This window comes from Stenella coeruleoalba, assembly GCF_951394435.1.
Source record: "Stenella coeruleoalba genome assembly, chromosome: 15".
Lineage (NCBI taxonomy): Eukaryota > Metazoa > Chordata > Mammalia > Artiodactyla > Delphinidae > Stenella > Stenella coeruleoalba.
Window position 1 is genome coordinate 40,020,423 of NC_137161.1, and position 25,746 is coordinate 40,046,168.

The 25,746-nt window shown below is 40.4% G+C and overlaps 1 protein-coding gene across 9 annotated transcripts in view; it reads right to left on the bottom strand.

Annotated features, from left to right (window-relative positions):
* The window catches only part of TASP1 (taspase 1), a 244,122-nt gene that overhangs the window by 48,779 nt on the left and 169,597 nt on the right, over nucleotides 1-25,746 (bottom strand). For all 9 annotated transcript variants that reach the window (XR_013831564.1, XM_079944648.1, XM_079944647.1 and 6 more), the window contains one exon: nucleotides 8,163-8,273. Coding sequence is in view for 8 of the 9 variants with exons in the window: in XM_079944648.1 (XP_079800774.1) it covers nucleotides 8,163-8,273 (111 nt within the window). In the remaining variant the exon portion in view is untranslated. The remainder of the gene's footprint in view (nucleotides 1-8,162; nucleotides 8,274-25,746) is intronic.

The window sequence follows — 25,746 nt, forward strand, 5'->3', positions numbered from 1 at the left end:
TGAAATAAGTGGCCAATGGCTGGGACTTGGAAGTTCTCTGCTGAAGACAAAAGCATTCAGTGAAACAAGTTATACTGAAACATGATTTCATTCATTCAACAAATATTTTTTTAGGATTTGTTTCATACTAAGGTGATCTACTTACATTTTGAGCAGATGAAAACTGACTATAAAATTTGTCAAAATGTTTTTCTGAGAGTTTTAGGAGAACCATAGTAATAAGAATTACATAATCACTAGAATTCTGTTCATAAATCTTTGTATTCTTTATTTCAGATGGAAAGCTTTATGGCCAAAAAAACCCAAAAAGACACTATATGGTTAGATTATAGCTAGAAGTATAGTTCTCATGATGGAGAAAAAAATTACAGATGAACATTTATTTCCAATCTTCTTAAAGTGTATTAGTAATATTTAACAGAAGAAACGTTCTGTTATAAAGCAAACAAAGCAAATGATAGCTTTTTGTAATCAACATCTTTGTATTTTAAAAATGAAAACCAGTTCTGAAAAATATAAATCTCAGAGCACCACCTCAATAGGTTAATGCAACTCAGTTGTTGAAAAGTTTAAATATCATGTCTGCCTTATTCACTTTGCATCTAAGAATGTTACTTAATTCGCTTCTTTCCATCGGATCCTTAAATAAGAACCAAAATGCCAGCCTATCTCTTAAGACTACAGTGAAGATGTAACAATCCCAAAGCATTGCTGGGGTGCTAAAGAAATAAGCTTCCAACCATGACACTGGGCCCTCTAACAGAACAAAGCTTTAGTTATGTTTTTAAGACAAGGTATTAACATCAATAACCAACCGTAAGTACCTCTTTTCCCACTACCAGTCTAATAACTAATTTGCCTTCTCTTTGAGGGTTATTTTTATGATCGTGTAAGCCCAGCAGAATGCCTAGTCATAAGTACTCGTGGTGGCATGTGCCATGAAATGGAAATAAGGGATATTGCTGGGCCCTGAGAACGAAGCTCCTTTGAAGTACATGTGTTTATATGTGCTCACCAAAATTTTAATGCCAGTAAAATCAAAAGGCGGTTTGGAATTTTAACTTACAGTAAAATGACCTTTTATCTTTTTAATGTTCCAGGAAGCATCAATTCAATCTAACAATTTTTATTTTTAAATCATGGCAAGTTTTCGTAACAGTGACAAGAAGAATACTGGATAAAGAACTTTGCCTGATCTGAAAAGAAGGGAGGAGAATGCCACATTTCAGTTCTCATTGGTAACTGAAGAACAGTTGATTTGATCGAGCTAAGTCTAAAATGATAACGGGACTCATTATCCTTTCAGGTAATCATGTTAAGAAACTGCAAAAATTCTCACAGAAGAAATCACCTGCTACAACATTTACATAAAGTTCAGACAGGCCCACATGGGGGCTTCAGAGATATGGGTAATGGGCAACTTCTTAAGCTGGGTGGCAGGTCCACAGGTGTTTGTTTCACTATTATCCTTTATAACTTACACATTTATTACATTCTTTTAAAAATACATGAGACATTTCACAATAAAGATGAAAACCCAGGGATAAAAAGGAGTAGCTGGACAGTAGAAACAATATCATGTACAAAACTTAATTATCAGCACCATGAACATATTTCTGGGCAGCAAAGAACCTGAAGTTACTCCCTGAGTGAGGTGAGGGTGACTTGATGGGAAAGTAACAATTATCACGTGTGGTCATCAGATGACCAAGCTCGAGCTGAACTGTGGGCCTTCAATCTATTTAGCAAGAAGGCCTGCAACACAGACAGGCTTGGCGCAAAAGGCCGCTGGCCGAACATACAGCATCTTCACCCTTACTAGCCCCTATGCCTCCTATCTTGAATTGCTTAAGATTTTCATTAAATATATGGAGTCTATTTAGCACTGATCCTCATACTCACTGCTTCCTATTAACCACTCTAAGGTAGGAACCTCTGAACTTTACAGGGTCTGTCAGGCTTCCCATCAGCACAGTGAGGGCAGGCTACAAGGGAAAAAATGCACCCATATAGTGAGATTGGTTGTTCATGCCATATATTTGCATATATTCTAATTACTTGTATTGACTCATAAGCTTAAAATGGAAAAGAATTAATTTTTTCCACTGGAAGGCTTGATATGCCTTTGTTTACACAATTATTAACCATACTATATACAGCAGCCTCAATAAAGCACTTCTGTAAGAGGCCTGGAAAACATGTAATTGTACTTTAGCAGGTAAAAATATATTGTTTTCTTTCTCTAAAAGCAGAGAGAAAATTAATGATTTTCAGCTGTTTCATTCCAGGAACAAGCATTTGCTTTGTGTTAAAGCAGTGATTTGTAGGCTGGGCTTTGCCAGCATCTCATGATCTGGGGGGTGGGAGTTGGTGGGATGGGTGTTGCAAACACATTCTCATCCAAATTGTCCTTTTACAAGGCTGTTTGCAAAGGCTGTCTTCTGGGATCCGTTTAAACTGTCTCCAAATCTTCTTGTTCCCCGACACTCGTCATTATCCAACATTTCCGACCCATACTGTTTGTTTGTTAAGAGCATGTGAGGATATTTTATGTGACATTTCACTTTTCTGGAATAGTGGTCAATTTCTTTAAAAATATCTGCTAAATAATCACGAAAGAAATTCCATGTGGCACTTAATTTATTCCTCCAATAATTCCTGGGAGCCTACAATGGAGGGCACATATAAAGCTGGATATGACCCAGTCTTTACATTCCAGTGATTCACAATCTGGTGGTGTGATGCTCAGAGACAGAGGAATCTTCTTTAAGATATTTCCAACCCCTGTACCCTCCATGTGAGTCACTGGGGCTCCAGGACCTGTGATCTATTCCTTTCAAATAACTGAGTTCCAAAAAAAAGGTTAAGAAGTGCTGGCCTAGAGGGAGGGGCAGACATTTTAATACATGTCTAGGATGTCATGGTGACTGTTACAAAGGACAGAAATTATATGTTGCAAAAAGAGCACAAGGAAGGAACAAATCACCTGGGGAAAGGGCTTCCAAAGGATTCTGAGGAAATTCCTATCTGTCCTGGGCCTTAAAGAAGGAATGTAATTAGCTCAGAGCTTTCCAAGCACAGGTAATAATAGCATGTGAAAGTTACTGGGGGAAAAACATGACCCTTTGGAAGAAGACCAAGCAATCTGGAGTTGCCAGAACTCGGGTCATCGGAGATGAGTGGAGGAAAAGGAGGACTAGTAGGAAATGACACTGAAAGCATGTTCTGGAGCCAGATCAGGGAGGGCTTTTCCCAGCAAGTGATTTGGGCATTTCCCATCTATCTTCTAGGGAAATGTCCAGCAGAGGTAGGAGTGAGTGTGACCGTGTGTGTGTTTCCTCATTGAAGAATTAAAAGTAGGGGGCTTCCCCGGTGGCGCAGTGGTTGAGAGTCCGCCTGCCGATGCAGGGGAGGCGGGTTCGTGCCCCGGTCCGGGAAGATCCCACATACCGCAGAGCGGCTGGGCCCGTGAGCCATGGCCACTGAGCCTGTGCGTCTGGAGCCTGTGCTCCACAACGAGAGAGGCCACAACAGTGAGAGGCCCGTGTACCACAAAAAAAAAAAAAAAAAAAAAAAAAAGAATTAAAAGTAGGGAACATGGGAGCGACAGTAAGAGATACATGTTTTGCTTTATTTTAGCATACATAGAAAGTTATTCAACATTTAGCTTAAACTTGTAGTACACTAGTTACATATACTTCCGCGTCTCTTGTTTTGGCCACCATCCCTCTGATCCTGGGGTTGGTGTGGCTCTCTAAGCCACAATTCGGTCAGTTTCTCATTTTGGCCCTTTCTGCTTCAGGGCAGCCTGCTTCTCCCCTGACTGCCCCTGTTTCTGAGCCCGTGGTCAGGTTCTCTGGGCCACTACAGATGTATGATAGAGGGAGAGACGTCTGGTGGCAGGATGGAGGTGGGAGACAGATAAGAGGTGGGGAGCCTAGAGGTTGGGGAGGCTTAGGAGACAGTCTGGAAAAGAGTGATTAGGGGCCTGCAAAGTAAAAGTGTGCCGATCACATTTGTCCAAGAGGACCCCAAAGCAGAGAAGCGGAATCACTGATGCAAACGGAAGTCTTGACAGCCTGAGCTGCCTAAAGATGCAACAGAGCTCCTGATTTGTCACTGTAGTTCTTTAGACAAACCAGAGGACCATTTGGCAGTGAAAGCATTTAGAAGGTTTATTTGTTATCTATTGCTGCATACATAAATTACCCCAAAATGTAGCGGTTTAAAACAATAAACATTTATTATCTCAGTTTCTGTGGATGAGGAGTTCAGGAGTGGCTGTGTTGGGTGGTTCTTTTTTTGGATCTCATGAGATTTCAGTCTAGAAATCTGCCCAGGGCCTCAGGCATCTGCAGGCTCACTCGGAGCTCAGACTGTTGGCAGGAAGCCCCAGTGCCTCGCTGTCTGTTGGACGGCGGTCATAGTTTTTTTGCCAAAGGGGCCTTTCCCTGGTGCTGCTTGAGTGTCCTTATGACATGGCAGCTGGTCTTTCGTGAAGTGAGTGATCCAACCAGGAAAGCGAGAAGGAAGGCCCACTGCCTTTTCTGACCTCGCCTCAGAAGTCACACATTGTCACTCTGACATATTGGAAGAGAGTCACAAGTGGAGAGGAATTAAGCTCCATCTCTCTCTCGAACAATTTATGGACAGAGCACACATAACGGGGTCACACAAGAGGACTTTGAAAGTTCCTCTCTACCTGAGATTCTCCAACTGTATTCATGAATCAGTAAACAAAGGACAAACCTTGAAAGGGCATGTAGTTGAGTCATCCCACTCTAGAAGCGGCCCACTGGGGCCCTTGTAATTGATGTATTTGTCAAGAGGGGAGGCTGGATAATGGCTTCCTGGAAACTCCATCAAGTAGCAATGGGGTCTGATTGAAACTGCTTTTGTGGCGTAATGGAAATGCTATTGATGATTTTCAGAAAAGAGTGAATACGGAAAAAGCTCAAGTTAGAGTTTGTTTTGATTATACTATTCTTGGGACAAAAAAAGTGATCGAACAATATACAGCAGTTAAGTGTTTTGTGTGGGTTCTTTTTTATTATTTAATTTGGGGAATTGTTTTATTTGGATGTGTAGGACAGAAAGATTTCTGAGCCTCCTGGTTACTAGATATTACCAAACATTAAGGAGCCACGAGTTTACGAAGTTATACTTTCATGAGAGTTTTATAAAGTGATAAATGAGAAGTCATGGTCCAAACATGAAGCAAATGAAGTTGCAGCCTGATCTGGAGCAATTAACATGGTAAAGCACAGGAGAACCCACTTGAGCTTGATGTTTGAAACATTCTCCTTTTACAGGCAGAGGCTTATGGCAGACACTTACTTCCCTTCTGATGGGTCTAATCTTCCACTACTGGAATCTGCAGTGAATAATATTTATATAATCTTGATACTGTCAATGCTGGTACTAATTGTCACTATTTGGGATCAACATCTAATCAGAGCATAGAAGGCAAGCTGCCTGTAGGACCGAATGCAAATACTACTATCTATGACAGTAATGGCATGGTTCCTAGAGATTGAGGAGAGGGTTGGGAGTCAGGGAGGAAGAGGAAGGAAACTTACATAGTCCAAGGGGTGAGGGATGGTTGGCAGAGATGATAGAAAGCTGATGAATCAAGAAATAGTGCCTTACAGATGAAATAAAATAAATATACGATTTCAAGTTAGAGTTCTCACAAAAGTCATGCGGAAAGGTGGTGGGCAGTGGTATGAGCTATGTTCATAATTTTTTCCCCCGAAGGAGTCACTAGTTACTGATTGAGAAACAGAAGCATAAGCACATTCTATAGAGTGAAGGTGAATCCCATGAGAATAACCAGAATCAGATGCTGGCAGCTCTGGAAACTGGATGGCAAAGGTGACTTTCACATCTTCTTTCTATCTTTCTGTAGCACGTTTACTTTCTCACCACCCACTGAACATATGTAACTTTCTTAAAGCAAAATATGTAAAACCCCACGTCATCGGTAGCACCTTTAAGTTGATAGGAGCCTAAGTTCACCAGGTTTTAGTAGATAAACTTCACAAACATCAGTCCCTCAAGCTAACTTTAACAAATGGCAAGATTTCACTTATTTCATAAATTGACAGTTTTCATTCTTCTCCTTGAGACAGAGAGTAGGGATCAGTTTACAAATTACTACCTTGGTGATAAAAACTATTTAATATGAGCTAAAATTCTATGACTTATCCTAAAATATGCATTTCTATACTACACCACCAAAATTGAAAGGACAACCAAAAAAAACCCTTACAATTTTCAGGATTAACTTGAATGGACAAGAGTCCAGGCTCAGTAAAGTACAGAAACTCTATTCTAGCAACAGTCTATGAAGCAGTTTTAATAACTGTCCCCCACCCTGCCTCCCAGTACTAAAGACTTATTCTGAGTTTTTATGGAAGGCCCAGGTACGTCCTCTGCATATTTTAAAAGCAAACTCCCTGCTACCTAACTGTGGAAGATATTCAAAGGTTTTGACAATGATTAAGATACCGAAGAAGCAAATGGCTGCTTGCCTCAGTTTAACAAACAATGGCCATTAAAAACAAACAAACAAAACATTTGCCAGGAGCAACCTGGGTACCAAGTGTCGTGGGTGGAAAGAGAAAGAAAATATAGTATGAAAAACAATGAAGTTGGTGATCAGAGTCCAGGTGGAGAAAGACGCATTTCCTATAAAAGTGCATTGTTTTTTTTTCTTTGACAAATGAGAGGAGAGATTTTATGAAAGTTCTTCAGGCTTTTATAGAAAAAATAATTTTTATTCTCATAAGAAATGCTCAGTCTTTTATTTTACAGACTTATAAAATCTCAAGGTATGTAGGGACTTGTACTACAACAAGGCACAACAATCATACAATACAGACCAGGTACCAACTATACTTGATAAAAGGAATTTTACACAAAGAGCTGAAGTACCACATCCCTGAGAATGACTTGTAGTGCTTATATATAAAAAAAAAAAATGTGTAGAGAAGAATGGATAACTACAGAGTGCTATAACCATACGTAATGTAATACTACACAGCAATGAAAGTGAACAAACTACTGTCACAAGTAACGTAGATGAATCTAACAGGTTTAACATTTCCTTGAAGACATTAGACACCAAGAATACATATTCTATGATTCCATTTATACAAAATATAAAATCAAATAGAACTAATCATGGTGTTAGAAATCAGCATGGTAGTTAACTTTGAAAGGGGTAGAGACTAGGAGGGGTTATGTGGGAGCTTTTAGAGTTGCAGTGAAGTTCTATTTTTTATCTAGATGCTGGTCACATGGGTGGGTTCAGTTTGTAATATTTGCCACGCAGTTGTAGTTAACAATTTTTTCTGAGTGTATACTTCAATTAAAAAGTCAACTAAAAAAAAAAATAATAACATATAGGGCTCCCTGCTAGCTTACGTGGCACCTTTATGCAGATTTTTTAAAGTGTGCCTCTCTGGATGGATGAATTAGAAAAAGGCACCCCCATGGGCAGAGGCAGCCCCACAAGTTTGTGCCTTGGCAAATGGGAGGGTGGGCTGGGCTCCATTCCCACTGGTATGCTTTGCTAGACACAAAATCACACATCTGGATGGACATCTGCAAATCTGCAAAATACTCATGGGACCCTTCCATAAGAAGGGCAGGGCAGACATCCTTATCGTACAGATGAGGAAGTGGCATAGAACAGTGAGAAGGATGCGCAAAGGCATCACAGCTAATAAGTCATGGAGCCAGGGTGGACTTCTAGGCCAGTAGCTCTTCACATGGTTCTGATTCCTTTCGGGGAGGGGAACACAAAGAAGCTTCTCTCTGTGTTACTGTGTATATTGTTATGGGTCATCTCAAACGCTCTGTCAAATAAGGCAGGGGATAAATACATGGTCCGATAGTCTTAATATTGGGCTTTAGTAAAGGTGCTAGGTGCTAAGTCCATTTGAAAAATATGCTATAAGCATATACTCCAAAATGAATATTCACCTTGTAGATGTTGACCTAGGCAAAAAGGGCAGTGGAATAGAGATGTTTACATATCAACAGAGCATCCTGGCCCAACCGTAGGTTAAAATGATCGACTTAAGGATATAAATCTTTCCATCTCTTGGAAAAAATGAAAGAGAAAGACACCCACGTAATGTGTTTGTCTAACTTACCCAGAAGCGTCTGCTTATTTGGGGAGGAGTTAGGCTCTGCAGAGCATCTGCAGGATCGGAGGACAATCACTCCTCCGAGCACGCCGTCTTCGCTGGCCAGGAAAGGTGAGCCTAGGCAGAAATGACTAGTGGTCATTTTCAGTTAATTTTACTCTTTTCCCTTTCAATTTTCATTTGATTACTGGAACAAACGTGTGGTATGAATAAGCTCTTGAAAGATGCCCACTTTCTGACACTCGCCATTGTTCGTACCTTGTACAGGCGGGATAGCAAAGGCAGGCTTGTGCCCGAACAGGCAAAGGCAGTGCCAGACGCCTCCAAGAAGACATGACTGGGGGTGGAGTGTGCATGACCGTATTCAGAATGGAATTGGAAACACTGCCAGATTAAAGGCCCAAAACACAAATACAGGAAAAAATGCTCAGCAGCTCCCTTTGATCAGCTCTTAGGGATCACTTACCAGGCTCTCCCTGCTGTCAGAGGCATGCCACCAAAAGCTTTGATTTACTACCTTAAATTCAACTTTAAACAATAAGCCACAGACTTTATTACAGACATTTAAAAATGCTCCTGATGGATACACAAAGAAGGGTGAAACTTATTTCTATTATGAGAGTCTGGTGGTTAGAAACAACCATGCTTCGCAGAGATCTCACACAAACTAAACCATTGTGAGCATTTCAGGAACGCTGCTTTTTAAAACCCCTCATTTTTCCTCCCCAAGGACATCTTCTTCGAACATCTGGCATAGCAAGTGAGCACGTGGAGAACAAATGCAAAATGAGCCCAAGCATTATCAAAGAAAGTAATAAAAATAAAAACCAACCAAATTGGATTTGGGGGGAGCTTCTGGTTAAACTCAGTAGATTAAACACATGCATTTATCTCCACTCCTTTCTCAAATCCCAGTAAACTGGGGGAAAGGGAAGGGGAAAAAGGCATGGCCTAATAAGGACAGAGAGAGAGACAAGAAAAAAACTGACCTTTTAGAAAACAGAAAGAAGACGGACAAGCAGTTGCTCACCTAGTGGACCTGGGAAAGCTGAAACCTAAGTTTCCATGGGGGAGGGGGGAGCCTGGTTGGAGTCGAGGGACACCTGTAAGAAGCCATCCAGTTTTGTCATAAAACCGAATAAAGGACCAGAAATTGGAGGCATCAAGTTCTTCTGAAGGCAGGGGTGCAGGGTGGGCCTGGAATAAAGATGGTTGGTCAAGAGTGTCCAAAAGGATCCTCTAGACCAGGGGTCGGTAAACTACGACCTGCCTGCTCTACAGCCTGTTTTTGTGCTGTCTGCAAGCGAAGAGTGTTTATTTTACATGTTAAACTTTCTTTTTTTAAGAGAGAGAAAAAGAGAAGGAAGAGGAAGAGAAGAATATGTGGTAGAGACCACAGTGTAGCCCACAAAGTTTAAAATCTAATCTCTGGCCCTTCATAGAAAAAGTTTGCCGACCCCTGACCTCAAGCCCCAGATTCCTACCTAGAGAGGAAGTTACTCCTCCCTAACCCTAGAGAAAGCAGGACATTTACTCTCTAGAGATGCTGAACCAGAGGGACTTGAGACTTGGGGTCATCAGGCTCAGCCCAGGGCAGACGGGAGGCTCCATGCTGGAAACAGGGGCTAAAGGGGAGCCTTTATGTTAAACAGTGAAATAACCAGCTCCCTTCACTCACAGGCTCTCAGGATGCAAGAAGGTAGGCTGTTATCCTCCAAGCAAGAGACTGGATAATTCCTTTCCAGTCTCAAGAGTATTTCCAGTCTCAGTCCCAACCAGCTCAAGAGTAAAGACCTATTTGAGAGAACCTAAAAACATAGCGTGTCCTTGCCTTGTGGGGAGGGCTTCCAGATGACAAGTGTGACTCATACACAGAAGGTTTTCAGTTCAGCTTCTTGGTACTTAGACAACCTAGGATCACTAGTTGTTTTCATTAGGCCTCCAGGAAACACAGAAAGCAAACAACCAAAAAGGTAACAGAGGGAAAACTTAGGCAAACACTTTGATCAGAAGAACAATTAAAAAAAAAATGGGGAGGTGGATTCCCTGGTGGTCCAGTGGTTAGGATTCAGCCCTTTCACTGCGAGGGCCGGTTTTGATCCCTGATCGGGGAATTAAGATCCTGTAAGCTGCATGGTGCAGCCAAAAAAAAAGAAAAAGAAGAAGAAAAAAGAAGAGAATCACAAAAAAGACAGAATGAGAAATGAGAGAAAAAAAAAATTTTAAATCAGAAGAACAGGCCAGAAGATCCAATATCTGAAGAGGAATTTCAAAGAGAGAAAATAAAAGAAATGAAAGGGAAGAAATTTCAAAAAATAATTAAAAAGCAATTCCAATAATTGAAGGATGAGTGTTCAGACTGAAAAGGCTTATGAACCTCCCAGCACAACACATGGGGAAAAAAAAAAAAGAGTGCCATGAAGACATATCACTATGAAATATCAAATACTGAGGAAAGAGAGAAAGGTCTAAAAATTTCCAAATGGGGAAAAAAGATCACAGGGAAGGCAAGGGGATCATAATGGCATCGGATTTCTCAACAGCAACACTGGGAACTAGAAGATTAGGAGGTATTATCTTCAAAATGCTGAGAGAAAATTATTTCCAACCTAGAATTCTACCCTTGGCCAAAATGTCCATCAAGCGTGAAAGGAGAATAAAGCTCAACAAAGTCTCAAAGAATTCACCTCCTGTGCACTCTTTCTCAGAAAGCTGTAGGATGAATGTGCCTCAGCAAAATGAAGGAGCAACAAAAATAATGAGAAAGAAAAGAAGAGCTGCAAACAGGGGATCCAAAACAAGACAAAAGTATTCCTGGGTGACACACGGCTACACACAGGCTTGGAAAGCCCAGACCAAAACAGCAGAAAGCCAGAGGAAGCTGGAAAGGTATTTCCAAGGAGGGGAAAAAATTAAACATACAAGATACATGTTGCATTTGAAATTATTGAGAAGAAATGTTTCAGATTTTGTGGGAAGACTAAGAATGAAAGAGTGATTGGTATAAAAAAAAGTGAGGCAAATATTAACTGCAGAAGAAATAAAAATTTCTACAGGAAATGAAATAGAATCACAGCCCACTACGTAGCTCAGATGTCAACAGCTAGAGTAAAAAATATAAACTCGCAATACCGATGAACTGAAAAATAGGGATATAATACATTAAGAGGAGAAAAGGCCTGTGTGGGTGAGTGTAGGTTTGAAGTTGGAAGTATAAAGGAACTATTAAGTTCTTGCCTTCCCTGGAGTGAAGATGATAACAACTAAATCTGATATCCAAATAATATTTAAAATTGAAAAATCAAGAAATAGTAGTATAAGCATGTTATATTGAATTATAGATGTAAGTTTGAGAAAAAATAGCTAAGAGAGTTAAAAGTAGTAGCCTCCAGGGAGAGGAAAATGAGGGGGCTGTGGAGGGTTGGGACAGGGAACTACTCATTTTCAGTGTAAGCCTGGGGGTACTGCTTGTCTTTTTAAACCACACACACACATTGCTTTGTAAAGAAAAGCAACACAGATTTATGCTGCGGAACTAGGGTAAAGCATTTACTCCTCAGCCTCTTAGACAAGAGGGAAAGGAGACAGGGAATTAACAGTCACTGAGAAACTACCCTGTGTCAGGCCCTAGTTCCATGTTTTCATGTTCTGTAGTTTAATTTTCAGAACCACCACGAGAAGGCATTTAATGATCACTTTACAGATGAGGAACCTGAGGTTCAGAGGGGTTCAATGACAAGTCACAGCCACGCCACAGCTGAGGAGGAAGGCTTCCCCCCACGTGTCTTGAAGCCCACGGTTCTGCCTGCTTTGCAGCAAAGCCTCTCAGGAACAGGAAACTCTGGATAAGCTTACGTCCCAACCGCCTGCTGGAGAGCTCCACCCCACCTGCACTCAAAGTCTTGGCACCTCTACAATTGCTCCTTTCTCACCAAATCTGGTCACTTCTCCTGGGGTCCTCACAGCTCACCCAAGCTCAGAACCTTCTACCTCTTCCCTCTCCAATGACTCAACTCTTCAAACCACATCAAGTCCTGTCAGTTCTCTGTGGGTGCACCTGTGCCTGCCTCCGCCCCATCATTCCCACCCACAGGACCCCCATGCACTCTCCTTCCTGATCCAGTCACTCACCTCTTAGAGAAATTAATCCAATGAATGTGTACAATGTGCCAGGGCTCGTTGGGCACTGGGGACACGGCAGTGAACAAATGAGGTACCTGCTCACATCGAATTGAGCAGGTTGGGAGACAAGTAATAAAGTCACAAATCAACAAGGAAATCCACCCAGTTAGTAGGAAGTGCGGTGAAGAAAATGAATCCAGTCGAGTGTTATAGGGCGTGACTGGGGCTAATACTTTATATCAAGGGTCGGGGAAGGTATCTTTGATAAGGCGCTAACCATGTGAAGATCCAGGGAAGGAACATTCCAGGCGGATGAACCAGCAAATGCAGATACCCAGAGGTGGGAAGGAGTCTGGAAGTTCAGGAAATAAAAGGAGGCTAGAGTGGCAAAGCCAAGTGAAGGAGGGGGAGGGAGGGTAGAATCTGAGTTCAGAGGGAAGCAGGGCCACGTCACATAAGGTTAGAGAAGGCCCAGCAAGGAGTTTGGATTTTACTCCAAGTGTGATGAGAAGATGACAGAGGGCTTTAACCAGGTCAGTGATGGTTTTTATTTGTGTTTGTAAGAGGTTACTCTGCTGTGCAGAACAGATGGGCAGGGCAAGTGTGGAAGCAGGAAGCCACTAAAAGAGCTTGGTTGTGAGACTCCAGTGGCTTGGGTGAGGCTGGTGGCCGTGGAGACGGTCAGCAGAGGGTGGGTCTGGGATATGTTCTGCAAGCAGAACCAATATGGCTGTTCATAGGATGGATATGGGCATGGGAAACTGACATCAAAGTTTACTCTAATAAGAAATATGCACCTCAGCTATGATCATACCGTTAAACCATTCAGAAATTTTCAATGACTCCCAACTGCTCATGGAATAACGTCTAAACTCCTTAGCCGGGCCCAGACCTCCTCTCTCTTCCCAACCTTATCTCCCTATTATTTTTACACAGCATGTGCTCCAGCCAAATTGGACTTCCTATATTCCATTTCCCCAAGACTTCCCCCTGGGCCCATTGTTGTGAACTGTCCTTCCCAGCTCCCTCCTCCTCCCCTCCACGAACTGAAATCTATTCTTCCGCTCCAGTGCCTTGTATACAGACCCAAGCTCTTTGGGGTCAGAGTATCTGATTCACCTTTGAGGCCCTCTTAGAGATCAACAGAGTACTTCTACTTATTCACCACCTTCCCCTATCCCCAACCTACACACACACACACACACACACACTCCTGCCTACACCACTGCAGTGCAGTATCAAGGATGGAAAGACGCTACATGCGTGCTCTGAAAGGGGGTGGGGCCCCTGGGCACCATGGAAGCTTGAATCAGGGCTCCTCACCCTTGATATGCATTCATTCAAAGATTTAATGATACAATTATTAAAGTACTATATTTGAAGATTCCAAAATTTTCATGGAAAGTAGTCAGATTTCATATTATCACTGTGGTGTTTAAAAAAACAAAACAAAACAAAACGACACTGACTCAGACCGAAAACCCTGTTTTGACTCTCAAGGTAGTAAATGTGTGGTCTTAAGCAAGACATATTAAAAAACATTCTATGCTTCAGTTTCTTCTTTAATATCCAATTATAAATCATGGATATTAAAAGATATCTTTCTTGGTTGTTGTGAGGGTTGAATTTATATATTAACTTTGTAACCTCTGAGGTGCTATTGAAACATTTGGTGGTAGTAATGTTAAGGGTAGGAGCACACTTCAGCATTTTGCTGGTTCTCAAAGATTATCATGTTGAACAAGATCTATTACTGTATTTACCTGGTTAACCTTCTACATCGGCTGGAACTAGTGCTCAACTGACATTCGGTGATTGGATGGTAGTGGTGATAGAGTATCAACTTCCCAAGTTAAAGTGTTAAACAGTGTCTGTATAAAAGGAGCCACTTTCTTGTTCTTCCCAGTAGGAAAAATTAACATAGAGTGACATGTTGGGCTCTGTGATAAGTGCTTTCTATAATCAAATAGGGAATTGAGGGAGGGGGGGCAAAAATTAACTAAGACAATCCAAAGTTCCATGTGCAAGTAGGTGCATAAAGTAAAGAAGACTAATAGAAACAAAGAAATAATAAAAATTAAGCTTCATTCACCCTACTAAAATATCTCAAATTGATTCTTTAAATGCCCAAATCTATAACTACTATGGAATGAAATTATAATTACAGATGCTAAGAAACATATTCACTGTGATCAAATGTGTGTATCTGGATATTAAGATTGTAAATCCAGACTGTAAACAAATGAGACACCTGCTTACTGTATTTGTGCCATATCTTTAAGAATGAAGAATTTGAAGAAATTGGAAAAGAAAATCCCTGTAAGTATTAAAGTAGAGAAGTTAGCGGGAATATTAACCCATATTCTTTTGATTGCTAGTGCCAGAATCTCAATTAGAATGATTTTAAGTAAAAAGGAGGATTCACTGGCCCATAAAATCCAAGAAAAAAAAAAAAAAAAAAACTTCTGGAAGGGTGGGGATGTGATGGGTTTCAGGAACAGCTGGAAACAGCTTCTTCTGTATGGATGGTAATGGCCATCTATGGATAGGTCCAGAGCTGTATACCTGATACAACTTTCGCCACCAGAGAGACTTCCTCTCTTTATCAGGTTTCACATTCTCAGAGGCCATCAGACTTCGAAAGATAGGGAAATCTGACTGGCCTGGCTTTGCCTAGGGGTTAAGCCTAGAGCAATCAACTTTATCCAAGAGTCCAGTGAAGTGGGGTCATGCATGGACAGACAAATCCACAGATGTCCACAAAACACAAATGGATAGAAGACGGGCTACACAACCAGGAGATTGGTGCTGTCTACTCGAACTTGGACAAGCCACTTTATCTCTCTGAACCGTGCTTTCTTCCCTCATCTGAAAAACTGAGAGACTGGACTAGTAACCTCTAATGTCTCTAACAGTTCTAACGGGCAGGAGTTTTTTCCATTTTAAAGATTCGTGTCTCCCCACCAGCAGCAACCAGCCTTTACTGGATGCCAGCAAGCCAAAACTTTAGAGCTTTTGCAAAACGTGATACAACACTTCCTCTTCAACATGTGAGAACCTATCAAGAGAGTAATTCTGTAGCCAGAAGGCAGCTGCTATTCTTCTACCTTCCCATCACATTTAACAAAGAATCTCTGTCTTTTATTTTGTTTTATGTTTGTTTGTTTTGTTTTTTGGTTTTTTTTTTGGTGGTACGCGGGCCTCTCACTGTTGTGGCCTCTCCCATTGCGGAGCACAGGCTCTGGATGCGCAGGCTCAGTGGCCATGGCTCACGGGCCCAGCCACTCCGCGGCATGTGGGATCTTCCCGGACCGGGGCACAAACCCATGTCCCCTGCATCAGCAGGCGGACTCTCAACCACTGCGCCACCAGGGAAGCCCGAATCTCTGTCTTTTAAATACAGTTCTGTGTATTTCTTTCTTCTTTTTAAAATCTAGATGACAAACGACTTGAATGGCATTTTCTCTTCAAGGAATTATACATATATTGAGAAAAAGAGATACAATGACAGAGAGAGATAGAGAGAGACATGGTTTGTTTGGAGGTCAAGTGAGAAAGAAAATGGACTAGGGAATAATGAATGTTCCCTACTGAAAACATATACCTCTAACTTCAAAAAAACAAGAGAGATTATAAATATTCCTTAGACACAAAAGCAGGATAACAGTTTATACTTCCTGAAAGATCAAGGACCTTTCCTCTAAAGATGCACTTCAGTTACCATATCTTTCATGGACGTGAAGTACAGCAGAATGACATGAAGACCACATAACATAACGAGAGGAGCTAGTCCCTAAGTTCAGAGGTGACAGTGCCATTAATGAAGTGCCACTATATCCTACCTCTGAGGAGACGCCTACAAGACTGTCGCCATCATCCTATAAGATGTACATTAACTTAACTGCATTCTCTCCTTTCCTGCTCCCACAAAAATCCCAATGGGACAGTTATTACTACATTCATTTGGCAGATGAGAAACCGAAGGAATGAAAGGAAGACGCTGAGGGACAGGAAGGTAAATGACCTACGAAAACACAAAGGGGAAGAGGGGAGCGAGGCACCAGATGACTGATCCAGATCCTCTCACTACAAACCCTGAGGACACACCTGCCCTCAAAAACCCACCTCTATCACAGCTCTAGAGTGTCATCATTATGTGTGGCTTTCAGGTGATAAGTATAGTTTTAAAGACTCCAACTGAATTCCTTAGAGAGGAGAGTTGAGTTGGGTTTAGTTGAGTTAAGCTGAAGAAAGCTAAGTGTGGCCAATGACCCTTTTGAAATCCCTTACCTAACAAAATCTGAAATACAAGAAAAGTCAATTTATTTCAAAACAGAAAATTCTAAATGATAATCAGAACCTAAACATATCAGAGAGACATTCAGTCTTTGAATAAATTTATTGATTCTGCCACAAAGATTTGGAGCAAGAAACCAAATTAAGGATTCCATTAAAGCCTCTGCTTGTTGGTTTAACCAAACATAGAATGTACACACTTCATACTGTTTTAGAAATGACAGGAGATTTTTTTTTTTTTTAATTTGACACAAGGTTTCTGTCTTCAAGGGAACAATTCAGCTGAGGAGAAAAGACAACACACTTCAAAAATCACGAAGCAATTCAAGCAGGATCGGGGGTTATCTTCTTTTTCTGAATATTCCAGCCCAACATTTTACCTGTATGTGGAGGGAGCAAGGATTCCACAAACTCACCCTTAAGCAACGATGACAGGATGAGAATGTGATTCCCTGACGGAGAAGCAGGTTAGAGCAGCCTACAGAGAACTGAAGACTCACGGGAGGGGAAGCCAAAGGGCTGGTTTACCAGCCCTGGTCCTAGAACTTTACATGTTAACGTTAACAAGTAAGACAAAGATCCTCTGCCCTCAGACTCTGCGGGGCCCCTCCAAGCTGCTGGGGGTTGTAGAGAACACCATCCCCACCAGTTACAGCTGCCAGAACTTCCATCTCCAGGAGTGTCACAAGGCAGAAATGGTGATAGTGGCAGAAGACAGGGGTCCAGACCAGGTAAAGTGTCTTCCGTGAGGGTACAGTGGGTGGCGCAGTTCATACTTTCTTATTAATGCTAGACTAGAAGCCATGAATTTGAGAAGTACAACATCCATTCAACAAATCCTTCATATTTTGTAAATATTCACTTTAAAATATTTAAGAATCAACCTTGTGCCAAGCACTGTTTATGGGGCCTTGGGTACATGAAGATTAAGGCAAAATCTGTATCCAACATGGTCTGAATGTTTGTGTCCCCTCAAAATCATATGTTGAAAATCTAATGCCTAATGTGACAGTATTAGGAAGTGTGGCCTTTAGGAGGTGAGTAGGTCATAAGAACAGAGTTCTCATGAACATGATTAGTGTCCTTATAAAACAGGCCCAAGAAAGTTCCCTTTCCCTTCTGGCCATGTGAGGATACAATGAGAAGTCTGCTACTGGAAGAAGGCCCTCACCTGACAATATGGGCCACTGGATCTTGAAGTCCCAGCCTCCAGAACTGGGAGAAATAAATTTCTTTTGTTTATAAACCACCCAGTATGTGGTATTTTGTGTGGGTAGCGCACCTGGAAGAAGACACCAAGTCATCTATGATATGACAGACAACAAACAAATACTACCAGTGGTAGAAAGGAAACTCAAGCAGCATAGGGGAGATAACAGTAATATGGTGGGTACACAGGGAGACAGCATTTTAATCAGGATGGTCAGGGATAGCTTCTCTGTCCTGGGATAATGATAAATAAATGACCAGTGAGACATCTGAAGGAAAAAAAAAAAAACTAAGCAAATGAGAGAACAGCAATACAGGTATTGGGGCCTTGGGGCAATGATGTTTCCAATGTAGTTAAGAAACCTATCCCCGTGTATAATCATGCCAGACCACCAGGGTGTTCCTCATTTCAAGTCAAGAGAAGGAAGGGCTAGTATTCAGCTGCCTGTTAATGGCTGGTGTCCCTACTGGTAATTAACTCTCTTGACTCTCCCCTGACAAAAGGCACATTTTCAATTTATTACTGTACTTTAAAAAAATGTACTATACATACAGATTCTAAATACTCAAACAAACAAACAAACAAAATAATATACAGTTAGCTCTCTGTATCTACAAGTTCCACATCCACAGATTCAACCGTGGATCAAAAATATTTGGGAAAAAAATCCCAAAACTTGAAATTGCTGCACTCCAGCACCTATTTACATAGTTTTTACACTATATCACATATTATAAGCAATCTAGAGATGATTTAAAGCAGACAGGAGGATATGTATGCGTTTATATGCAAATACTACACCATTTTATACAAGGGACTTGAGGATTGATATCACCAGGGGGTCCTGGAACCAAACCCCTCGGCAGACACTGACTGTAAATGAAAGTATGCCTTACTGCAGTGCCATTCCATAGAGGTGAGTACCACCAAGAGCTCCCTGTATAGTCTTTCTGAAATTATCCATAGTAACACACATCCTTTTTCAATTTTTCACTCAACTGGACCATGTTACATAAACTATTCTGTTTCTGGCTTTTAAAATTCAATCATTTAACTTGGAGATCCTTCCATATCAGCACACACAAATTTAGCTCACCCTTTTTAACAATGACTATACTCTTGGACATATATGCTATCACTTCTTTAATTAGTTCCCTAGGGGTGGGCATTTAGGTCATTTCTAGTTTTGTTTGTTGCCATTACAAATAATGCTGCAGTAGACATCTGGACATGTACCTTTCATACATGTATGAATATACAGGATACACTTCTCAATGTAGAGTTGATGAATCAATCAGCATATTCACTGAAATTATTTGCTACAGATTCCCAAATGGCCTTCTAAGAAGATTTATACGCATAGGAAAGTGATTGAGTGCGCCCGTTTCCCCATAACCTTACCAAAACTAGGCATCAGCAAACTCTTTGATTACTACTAATCTTATACATGAAAAATGATATCTGACTGTTGCTTGTTTTGCATTTATTTAATTATGAAAAATGTTCAATGCCTATGAGCCATTTGTATCTCCTTATCCGTGAGTTGCTTTCAGATCTGTGACACACACAACTGGTTGCCTACCCATTAGCCATTCTCCCTTTCTTCCTTTCAGACAAACATTAATTTTGTTTGGGACAGAAGTTTGCCCAGCTTCCCAAACTCCTTTGCAGTTGGCAGGCTAAGGGGCAGAGTTGCTAGCAGAGCTTGTTAAAGGGCAGACCTGATTAGCATGTATCTTATTGGCTGCTGCCATTTGCCTCGGATGTGGTGCCTAGAGGTGGAACAAAGAACGAAGCCACCCATAAAGACAGCCAAACAGGAAGAGAGTCTAGACCCCTGGTGCACTGTGCGGCCACTGTGCCACCTCTGCGCTGTCAGACTTCTTAGGTGAGAAAAGGAAAGCCCCCTTTTAAGACCCTATAGCTGGGTTTCTGTCGTACAAAACAAACAGAATCCCAAACCGAAAATTTCCTTTACCCATTTCTCTACTGGGTTTTTGGATTTTTTCTTACTAATTTGTTAAATTCCTTGGTCATATGTATTGTAAATATTTTTCCTTGGTTTATCATATATCTTTTGATTTTGTCTATGACTTTTTTTGGGGGGGGTAATAGAGAAGTTTTTAACGCTTATGTGGTCAAATTTATCAGTCATTTTCCTTTATGGTTTCTGTGTTGGGAGTTTTTCAGAAAGGCCTTATGTAACCCAAAATTATGAAAATAAGTTGTCCATGTTTTCTGTTAGTGCTTTAAAATTTCAGCTTTTATATTTAAAACTTCAGTCTATCTGGAATTAATTTTGGTGTAAGGACTGCAGTGGAGATCCTGCCTTATTGACCAATATAAATTTGTTGTAAAATTCATCTCTTACCCACTGACTTGAAATGAATTTTTAATCACATATTACATTCTCATATATATGTGCATCTACACCTAGATTGTCCTTTGTTCCACCGATGAAACTATTCTCATACAGATACCAGCTGGCTTTATTATAGTTTTATAGTATATTCTACCTGACTGGGACTCTGCTTATTCATTATTTTCCTCTCATTGTTCATTATTTGCATAATATTCTTTGTTACTTTCATGTGATTTTTTTCATATGACCTTAAAAATAGACTTGTTTAGTATTCTTGCCTCCTACTCTCACTGGAATTTTCATATGAACATACTTTAATAAAATTAATTGTGATTTTGCTTAGAGTCAGGGTGTCCTGATAAATTTCTCTGAGGAAAACCTACAGATGGAGTTAGTTACATTCTTGACACCTACAAATGCTGGGGCCATGTGGATTTTAGACAATGAAATGTGACATGGTACCCCTAAAACAAAATCTGCAAGCACACCTCTCTATAGTTTAAAAGGATCAAGTATCTTTACAGAACGTCTTCTGAGATGTAAACTTGGTATGAAAAGTCAACAAATTATTTTTTCTCCATGGTCAGTTCTTATTCTTCTGATCCATCTTATCAGATTTACTACAGGCTATAGTTACCATCTATAATATTCTCAAATCAATAAAATCATTCTCAGCAATCCTCGGCCTGCTCACACGAAACAAGACAAAATCAAAACAACAAATACCCCTCAACTCTATGAGACTGGATAGCAAGTTGTCTGTGAGGGAAGTGAAAATACTCTGGATTTGCAAATCTTTAAGTTCACTAATCAATCATAAGTATACAAAAGTGTTTAAAACATGAAAAAAAAATTTTCTGGGTAAAGTTATTGCTCATGAAATTCTAGATTCCATTTGTGCTAAATACCATATAGTATTTACAATATAATCCAAGGCACCAGTGTTCATGAGCAAGGCCTTTTGCTTCAGGAGGACAAAGCTAGTATTTTTTTTTTTGAGGTATAGTTGATTTATAGTATTATATAAGTTTCAGGTGTACCACATAGTGATTCACAATTTTTAAAGGTTATACTCCATTTATAGTTATTATAAAATATCGGCTGTATTCCCTATGCTGTACGTTTCATTTTACACACAGTATTTTGTACATCTTAATCCCTTACCCCTATCTTACCCTCCCCCATCCCCACTCCCACTGGTAACCACTAGTTTGTTCTCCATATCTGTGAGTCCGTTTTTTGTTGTTGTTGTTATATTCACTAGTTTATTTTTCAGATTCCACATGTAAGTGATATCATACAGTATTTGTCTTTCTCTTTCTGACTTATTTCACTAAGCATATTACCCTCCAAGTCCATTCATGCTGTTACAAATAGAAAAATTTTATTCTTTTTGATGGTTGAGTAGTATTTCTGTGTGTGTGTGTGTGTGTGTGTGTGTGTGGTATCACATCTTCTTTATCCATTTATCTGTGGATGGACAGTTAGGTTGCTTCCATATCTTGGCTATTGTAAATAATGCTATGAACATTGCATGTATTTTTTTGAATTATTGTTTTCGTTTTCTTCAGTATATACCCAGGAGTGGAACTGCTGGATCATATGGTAATTCTATTTTTAGTTTTTTGAGAAACCTCTGTTTTCCACCGTGGCTACACCAATTCACACTCCCACCAGCAGTGTACAAGGGTCCCCTTTTCTCCACATACTCACCATGTGTTATTTGTGACCTTTTTTTTTTATACATTTATTTATTTATTTTATTTTTGGCTGCGTTGGTCTTTGTTGCTGTGCGTGGGCTTTCTCTAGTAGTGGTGAGCGGGGGGTACTCTTTGTTGTGGTGTGCAGCCTTCTCATTGCGGTGGCTTCTCTTGTTTTGGAGCATGGGCTCTAGGGCACGCGCAGGCACGGGCTCAGTAGTTGTGGCACACGGAGTTAGTTGCTCCGCGATCTTCCCAGACCAGGGCTTGAACCCGTGTCCCCTGTATTGGCAGGAGGATTCTTAACCACTGCGTCACCAGGGAAGTCCTGTGATCTTTTTTGATAGTTACTCTGGCAGGTGTATGGTAATATCTCACTGTGGTTTTGATTTGCCTTTCTCTGATGATTAAAAATGTTGAGCATCTTTTCATGTGCCTGTTGGCCATCTGTATGTGTTCTTTGGAAAAATGTCTTTTCAGGTCTTCTGCCCATTTTTTAATTGGGTTACTTGTTTTGATGTTGAATTGTATGAGCTGCTTACATATTTTGGATATTAACTCCTTATCGGTCATATCATTTGCAAATATTTTCCCCCATTCAGTAGGTTGCCTTTGTGTTTTGTCGATGGTTTCCTTTGCTGTGCAGAAGCTTTTAAGTTTAATTAGGTCCCATTTGTTTATTTTTGCTTTTGTTTCCTTTGCTTTAGAAGACAGATCAAAAAAAATATTGCTACAATTTATGTCAAAGAGTGTACCACCTTATGTCAAAGAGTGTCTCGAAACACTTTTCTTCTAAGAGTTTTATGGTTTCTGGTCTCATATTTAGGTCTTTAATCCATTTTGAGTTTATTTTTGTATATGGTGTTAGAAAATGTCCTAATTTCCTTCTTTTACATGTAGCTGTTCAGTTTTCCCAGCACCGCTTATTGAAGGGGTTGTCTTTCCTCCCCTGTATATTCCTGCCTCCTTTGTCATAGACCATAAGTGTGTGGATTTATTTCTAGGCTTTCTATTCTGTTTCACTGATCCATGTGTCTATTTTTGTGCCAGCACCATGCTGTTTTGATTACTATAGCTTTGTAGTATAGTCTGAAGTCAGGGACCATGATACCTCCAGCTCTGTTCTTCTTTCTCAAGATTGTTTTGGCTATTCGGGGTCTATTGTGTTTCCATAAAAATTTTAAAATTATTTGTTCTTGTTCTGTGAAAAATACCATTGGTATTTTGATAGAGATTGCACTGAATCTGTAGATTGCTTTGGGTAGTATGTTCATTTTAAGAATATTAATTCTTCCAGTCCATGAACACAGTATATCTTTCCATCTGTTTGTGCTATCTTCAATTTCTTTCATCAGTGTTTATAGTTTTCTGAGTATCTCCATTTGACTTGGTAAACAAAGATGTGATCAAATAATGCAGATAAGCATAGTGCAGATAAGCACTTGGGAGTGCAGGGGACTATCTCCACCCATTACTGCACAAAGACCATGAAAGGACAACAGACCTTTACAACATTATACACTCATCTATTGCTGTTCCTTGTGAGTTTTTCCTTCTCGGAGTTGTTTCCTCACATATGCCATTTTTCCCTATAAACAAACTTTGTTCACTTTTACTATGTAAGGTCAGATCCTGCTCACTGACTGTGCAGAAGCACATGATATTGAGGCTTCCCATCATGCTTTTAATTCAAACTTAGAGTCAGTTTAATGTAGCAACTACTTTGCTGTGCTCTTGTAAACTTTACCTTTAAGTAAATAAATCTATCTAGCTCACTGTGGTAGAATGACTTCATACAGTATCTGTCCTGATAGAATGCTGTGATATTTTGATATAATAAGAAATATATATTTTGATCTTGATTCAGGTCTGCTGGCACACAATTCCTAAGACCTTGTGATTTCCTATGTAAGAGCTATAGGTGCATCTTCTGTTACAATATTTACTTTTGTTCCCAGTTCCTGAAATAGTTCCAGAGCAGTAAAAGTGAAATGAACGGTTTTGGTTATTCATAATAAGCCCCTTTCAACCACACCAGAGTTTATGTTAATGTGGTGACTCTTGGAAAACCCCTAGGTAACCTAAGGATGAGAGCTGTTTGCCGGGGAACCAACCATGTGATTAGAGGGTTGAAACTTTCAGCTCCACACCTTCCACGTCAGGGCAGGGAGGAGAGTTAGAGGTTGAATTAATCACCAATCAGCAATGATTTAATCAATCCTGCTTATGTAATGAAGCCTCCATAAAAACCCAAAAGGATGATGTTTGGAGAGCTTCCAGTTTGGCAAACACGTGGAGTTACCAGGAGAGCAATGAGCCCAGAGAAGACACGGAAGCTCCACATACCTTGCCTTATGCGTCTCTTCCACCTGGCTATTCATGAGTTATATCTTTTTATATCAAAAGCTATATCTAGTAACCTAGTAAGTAAACTGTTTCCTGAGTTCTATGAGCAAATTAAGAGATCCCAAGGAGGCAGTGGTGAGAACCTCAGAATTTTCAGCTGTGGGTCAGAAACACAGGTGACAGCCTGGACTTGTGATTGGCATCTGGAGTGGATGGGAGAGGTTCGATCCTGTGGGACTGAACTCTTAACCTGTGGGATGTGATGCTATCTCCAGGTAGAGAGTGTCAAAATTGAGTTCAACTGTGGGACACTCAGCTGGTGTCCAGAGAATCAGAGAATTGCTTGATGTGGGAACTAACCCCCGAACACATTTGGTGACCGGAAGTGGCAGAAGTGAAGCACTGAGAGCAGAGGAGACACACAGGAGGGTGTTTTCCCTTAGCAAATGGTGACTGCTGATACTGCAGTTCCTATCAAGTTTCTGGATGCCTCAATATTTTTTATATTTGTTATCGTATTGAGAGGGTATACAGTTAGATAATTACAAATGCATGTTATCAATACTGTCTATTAGTGCTTGAGTTTACAACTGTAGGTCTAGAAACACTTCTGTGTTTACATTGTGAACTATAAATGAAGTTGTCATGTATCCATATATACTGAGCTACTGTATCTTGAACCCGTAACAGGAGGGCATTTACACAGAAGGCTAGACTGTAATTGTATCAAGGCAACAGTATGTAAGGTTTTGTATCTCACTTGAATGTATTTGTCTATGCATTCCATTTTTTGTGACGTTACTGACCATACTAAATACCTACTCTGTACTCAGCATTCTCCCAAGCAGTGTGGTACACAAAATAGTAAAAAATAAATTTGTTTCTGAAAAACTTAAAACCCTGTTGGTGAGATACAATTTACTTAGATAAGAGCTAGAGAACAGTGTATATATTACATTTTATACATACAGACTCATATATACAAATACTTATACTATACACATACTATAAATATGTACATGTGTCCACTAGAATGCAATGGCAACTAGAACATCTTGTTCACCACCCATGACCTAGAATAGCACCTGACATATAACAGGTGATCAATAAATACTTTTTAGATGAATGAATGAATAGCCCAATAGTTAAATTGGGCCTTGTGTTAAATAGTTTAGGACTTGATAAAGGCACACTCACTTTATTAGAAAAGGGCCTCAGGGTGGAGGAAAGGGGAAAAAAATCTGCCCTTGGACAATGGGTCGAACTTGGATCAATATCATGGCACCAAGCAAGCACTAGAATGAGCGGTCATAGCTCTTCACTATTTGGACAAGATGAACCCTGAGAAAGATCAGAAGGAAGAATACAGAATATTCAGAATACAGCAGGTTAATATCTGCTAGATGTTCTAAGGCCTAGAGAAAGGCTGAAGGGCTGCTTGGTCATGAGCGTGTGGAGGGATGCTGCCCCGGCACAGGCAACCCGGGGGAAAGAGACCACTGGGTCTGGACACAGAGGGCAGTTTAGCCAAATCAAGAAGTTGAGGTTAATAAG